The sequence below is a fragment of the Engraulis encrasicolus genome, chromosome 7, assembly GCF_034702125.1.
Source record: "Engraulis encrasicolus isolate BLACKSEA-1 chromosome 7, IST_EnEncr_1.0, whole genome shotgun sequence".
In the NCBI taxonomy this organism is placed as follows: domain Eukaryota; kingdom Metazoa; phylum Chordata; class Actinopteri; order Clupeiformes; family Engraulidae; genus Engraulis; species Engraulis encrasicolus.
The window spans coordinates 20859618-20864761 of record NC_085863.1 but is presented as its reverse complement, the minus strand read 5'-3'; the positions used below and the strand labels follow the sequence as shown (position 1 = coordinate 20864761).

Below are 5144 nucleotides of genomic sequence, written 5' to 3'. Positions count from 1 at the left end.
CAGAAATAGTCATTTGCTAGCTGCAAAACGTACTGTAATTTGGTCATACTAGTAAATATTAGTTCATTATTTAGTAAATATTTATGAAAAATACCAAATTTGGCAGTAGACAGCACAGTTTCATCGAGCAGCATAGCTGCAATACCTACTCTGGCCACAATCCTAAACAGTGCACCTATGGAAGTTCAGTGAGGGAATAATCAATTGAGTGATAGGCTACTGTCTTGTTTGATTGTTTTAAACGGTATCTACTTAATTGTATCAAACATACACCTACAGAGCATACATTTAGCTACTGTACATTGACAGACTTGATGTAGGCCTAGTGCCTAACCCAAACTGGACCGCTGTCATTAGGCTACACGCGTAGAGGCCTATAGCCGGCCATTGCAATTCATGGCTAAAAAGAAATTGACATTTTTATATTTTTGGCCTTTTTTTTTGGCCATTTTTAATTGTCCATATCTTAACTTCCCTGTGAGTCATTTAGACTTTTTTTCTGGAATAGAAAGTGTCAGAAAAGCAAAATGATCTGGCAACACTCTCACTTGTCTTCTTCATTCATTGATTTCCAAGCATCACCTAGATTTCTATGCTCTCTCGTGAAGTTCTGAGTTATCAACTGAAAAATACAAAAGCCTTTTCTCTAAGTAGCACTGTGGGGAGAACGCGCAGTGCAAATGTAGGCCTCATGCGTCCTTCTGTCTTGCTGGTGAGCTCAGAGTGAATGGGAGGAGTTGGCCTACAGGTCTCCATGGAGATGCGTCTCTCGGTAACATGCCTTCAATCACGCAGGCAATTTTAAGCTTGAACGCAGGAAGTAAGAACCCGTGTTTACAACTTTTCTGCGTTCAACTTCGTAGCTGTTATGCCATCTGACTGCTGGAACAAACGAGGTAGGCTACGGTATAATTTTCTCTGCTTTTAAAATGCATTTAGCGTGTAACTGTAACTGATGGGAGAGGGGGAAATCTGGTTTAAGCACTGCGAAAATATGCCCTTGCAGGCGTTTTTGTCATTGCCTACGCTAGCTTACATTTGCATTATTTTGCAGGGTTGACATCAGTTATTTGGCGCACTTAAAAGTTTCGTAGACCTACATGGCGACCACACACAAAAGCACTGCCCAAGGACACACTGATGTCTACCCTCCCAAAAGTAAGCCCACGCGAAATAAGAACTTGGCAGCCAAGCAAAGGTCTTTGAATGACGAGGACAACAAAATTACACTGGACAAAAATAAGAAATTCAGGAAGAAGAAAAAGAAAGAGAACACGTCCGACACTGAGAAAAAGCAGTCCAACAAGTCGAGCCGTGAAGAAGCACCTAACAGAGAGGATTCCAGCAGCCCTCTGAATTCTGGCGGCGACACAGGTTTGTGTTTCAGCTACTCTCTCAACACATGAAACATTGTATTCGATGTATCCAATATCTATACAATTGTATCATTAATTGGCTACAACTAGTCCTTTCAGCCTGTATTAATAATGTAACAAGTTCACATTGTTAACTTATGTAACAGGCTCCCAGACAGTGCGCCTTAGAAGAAAAGTAGTAGGCCTAGGCCTAGAGTTGTAGAGAGGTAGGCTAATAATTCTAATGATCTAGCAAAAGACATAAAATCTAACATGCTAGTTTCGTCGGTCACGTTTTTTTGTCTTTTGCTATTTGTTTGCCCAGCCCTAGGAGCCTACATCATAATTATTAACATGATTATTAGGCTACCTTTGCACATTTTTTGCCTACACATTATAAATTACGAGTTATATTTACATTGCTGTTTAAGTACAATTTGAGGTAAAATTCAGAAGCAAAGACAGGGTTTTAAAAACTTTAAAAGGTAAAAAAAAAACCTCATTGCATCTTGAAAGGCAAATGACATCACTGTAATTAGATGTGGTCTCTAGTCGTTGTGTAGTAGCCTAGTCTAGGCCTAGACCTTTGTGTCAGGGATTACACTGTAATCTAACTAGCCCCTGTTACAAAGGTGCTGATTGTCTGTGTCCACCCCACACTCCACACCCCTTACCCACCACCCTACCCCCCCCCCCCCACACACACATACACACACACACACCATATAGGTGATCGGCAACCTGACCCCAAGGGCTCCAGTAGTTCCAACACCTCCACACAAAAGGCCAAAGGAAGCAAGGGCACCAAGCGCAGTAAGAAGTCGAAGAGCTCTGTCTCGAGTGAAGATGCGCAGGCCGCATCCCTGGGCCCTGCAGCTGTGAGGGACAAGGCCAAGGAGGAGGAGGTGAGTGCTGAGGCCCTGGAGAGCCTGCGCTGGGTGGGTGTTCTGGACGACCCTGTGGCCGAGGAACACAGGCTGGAGGTGTACAAGGCCAACCGCCGCAAACGTTACATAGCGGCACGGCAGCTACAGCTGGGGAAGACTGCCTCCCTGCTCACACAACCCTAAGCAAGGGTCAGGTGGATGGACCAGAGATATGGGGTTTGGAGGGGGGTATCATGACTACCCACTGTCTTTAACATTGCTGCACGGTTCCTTTATCTAGTTCTTTTCTTTTTTTATTATGAAAACTGCCACATTATGACTGTAGTTTGTTTTTTTCATGCATTTTTGGGTGTCTGAACGTTATGACTAATAAAAGCATACTCAGGGATGGAGTCAAGTGCTATGAGTGTTTTGTCCAAACAGACTTCAGTCAGTCTCTGAAGGTGAAATGGGAAATATTACCAGCAATGAGAATTCTGTTTGAAATGGTGATGCCCCTACAATGTGAATAATTAAATACTATTCATTATTTTTTTGTACTCAGGGCCGGCACTAGGCATAGGCAGACCAGTCGCCTAGGGCGCCAAATGTCTTGGGGGCACCAAGTCCCACAGAATTAAATCATTAAGTGAAATAAATATATTGACAATTATTATTAAATATTAATGAGCACAGTAGGTAGTTGATCAACTGTGCTCGATCAGATGTATGACGCTATGTTTACACATGGCAATTTCTAATTCCACCCAAAGCAAAGAGGGGTGCTCGCCTTGGGCACCAAATTGACTAGAACCGGCCCTGTTTGTACTTCTAGCCCAATTTACTAAAGTGTGTTCCCTATTTAAATGAATCAGCCAAATGCATTATAACAAGCAATACACGCTTTATTTAAATACAAACAAACAAAACACCAACCAACCAAGCAACTTCATAATCACCATCCTTCTAACAAACATTGTCAGATGAGGTATTTTTGTGTTGTGTAGTAGGTATATTTAAAATATTTAATATGGAACAGAGTTGAGATTTTAAAAACAAAGAGCTGCCCTTTAGAGTACTTTTGGACATTATACAAACCATTTCATAATTCTATATTTGTTATTAAAAAATAACAGCACAGCACTCACAAATCCCATTATGATATAAAAAACACCAAGATAACACAATTTCACATTCACATTCATTCCGTGTCATTACATCTTGCAACATAGCGAATTGGCCCAGGCTAATGTTTCTTTGAAAGAAAAATATACTTTTTTTTTCTTAAGATGAATGCTTCCTGTTACCCATCAATCGATGACGATTTAACACAATGTGACACAGTAGAAGTCCAAAACAAAGCTGTTGTCTTCCCCTGTGTCAGATTACCTGTCTTACTTTGCCACTTGCCAAGACATCTGCTAACCACACCCAGAAGACAACACCTCGGAGATCCATCATCGCATGTGGCGTCCTCAATCAAAGACTTATACATGTGTTTAATTCATGGTGAAAGTAAACACATCACTTACAACATACCTGAGTAAATTTAATGACACTCTGAAAGTTACAATCAGTTACAATTTGCTCCAGAGTTTGTAATGTTAATGAAAGGCCTGTATGATTTATCTAAATGTCACATGTAGCCTTCATCCTCCACCATTTTGGGCAGATATCATGTTCATGAAGGTTTGCAAAGATGGTTTCTCTAGTACACTCCAGTCGAGGAGAGATTAAATATGAAATCTTTTCACCTCACTACCTGGCCGATCAGGCCTGATTGTAGCACTTTTCAGTAATGTGAGTTACCTATACCAAATTTTCAAAGAGAATTGCATTGACAATAGCCAGGCTATCATGATTGAAGTTTCCATGAGTAGCACACAGAGATATTTGTAAGAGGTGAAGAGTTAAGCCCCTCTGAGAACTCGCTTTACAACATGATCTGGTTTGAGCTTTGTAGTCAAAGTGGGCAAGTTAACAGAAATCTACTACGAGGAGAAGAAAAAAATACTCATACAGTTGATTAGTCATTGTACGTACAGGCGTTATGTTAGGAGGTAATACAGTTGACATTTAATCTACATGTGTGGTGTGTTAAGCGGTGTAGACTCTCTACAGAGATGAGGTTCTACACTTTAAAAAAAACAACTGTCTGATATATCAACATGTAAAAAAGCAACGGTGTAATCACAAGAGTAAATTGAGTTTTGATAAATCATTTTCTTCTGGATGATAGAATATCTCCAGTCCTGAGAATATACAGACACAAAAGGCAGGCATACTGAACAACCTATCACGTCCCGCTAATGCAAAAAAAGAGAGAGAAGTGCACATGACATGGACAAAGAATCTACTACGTTTGGAATAAAAGAGTCAACACAACAGAGTTGAAGTCTGCTGACTCATGCCGAGCCTGACAGAAGTCTGAGGTATAGAGTTGACCCTGAGTCAGCTAAAAACTAAGAGCAGGAAAGACTGACGTTTCCCCCATATAGGACAGTATTTAACTGGCTGCCACTACCACATGAAAAAGATATATATTTCTCGTAAAAAAACTCATATTCATTCCATGTACAATGTTTATAGTCTATATTGCAATAAACATTGTAAATGGAATGTGTATGTCTGCCTTACTTGTATATGAGAAAAGTGAGGAATGAGCCACTTTCATAGTATGTGCTATATATACGAATTGTATTGCCCGTACTCCGTATATGAACCATTTTGTTTCATATGTATCTTTTCCATGTGGGCCGCCACTTACTACAGACGTGCACAGACAGACAGATATAGGCTATAACTAGTGTCCATGTGTCTGTCAGAGAGAAAGGAAGACAAGGATAAAGATCAGGAAAAAAGAGAGCAAGCACAGGAATTTTGATGCTCTGCTCATTTAGCCTTTTGGTTCCTATTGTATGTT

At 40.5% G+C, this 5144-nt stretch overlaps 1 protein-coding gene across 1 annotated transcript; it reads left to right on the top strand.

Annotated features, from left to right (window-relative positions):
* The first annotated feature begins 748 nt into the window (after positions 1 to 748).
* On the top strand, positions 749 to 2634 carry liat1 (ligand of ATE1). Its single transcript, XM_063202407.1, has 3 exons — positions 749 to 896; positions 1055 to 1374; positions 2085 to 2634. Exons 2-3 carry the CDS (start codon positions 1101 to 1103, stop codon positions 2423 to 2425), a joined length of 615 nt encoding a protein of 204 aa, XP_063058477.1. The 5' UTR covers positions 749 to 896; positions 1055 to 1100; the 3' UTR covers positions 2426 to 2634.
* Positions 2635 to 5144: the final 2510 nt, after the last annotated feature.

What these genes read in the sequence shown, in the direction of transcription:
- liat1 (XM_063202407.1), top strand. Translation starts at nt 1,101, where the DNA reads ATGGCGACCACACACAAAAGCACTGCCCAAGGACACACTGATGTCTAC. An exon ending in GAATTCTGGCGGCGACACAG is followed by an intron (nt 1,375 to 2,084) that starts GTTTGTGTTTCA and finishes CACACCATATAG; the next exon opens with GTGATCGGCAACCTGACCCC.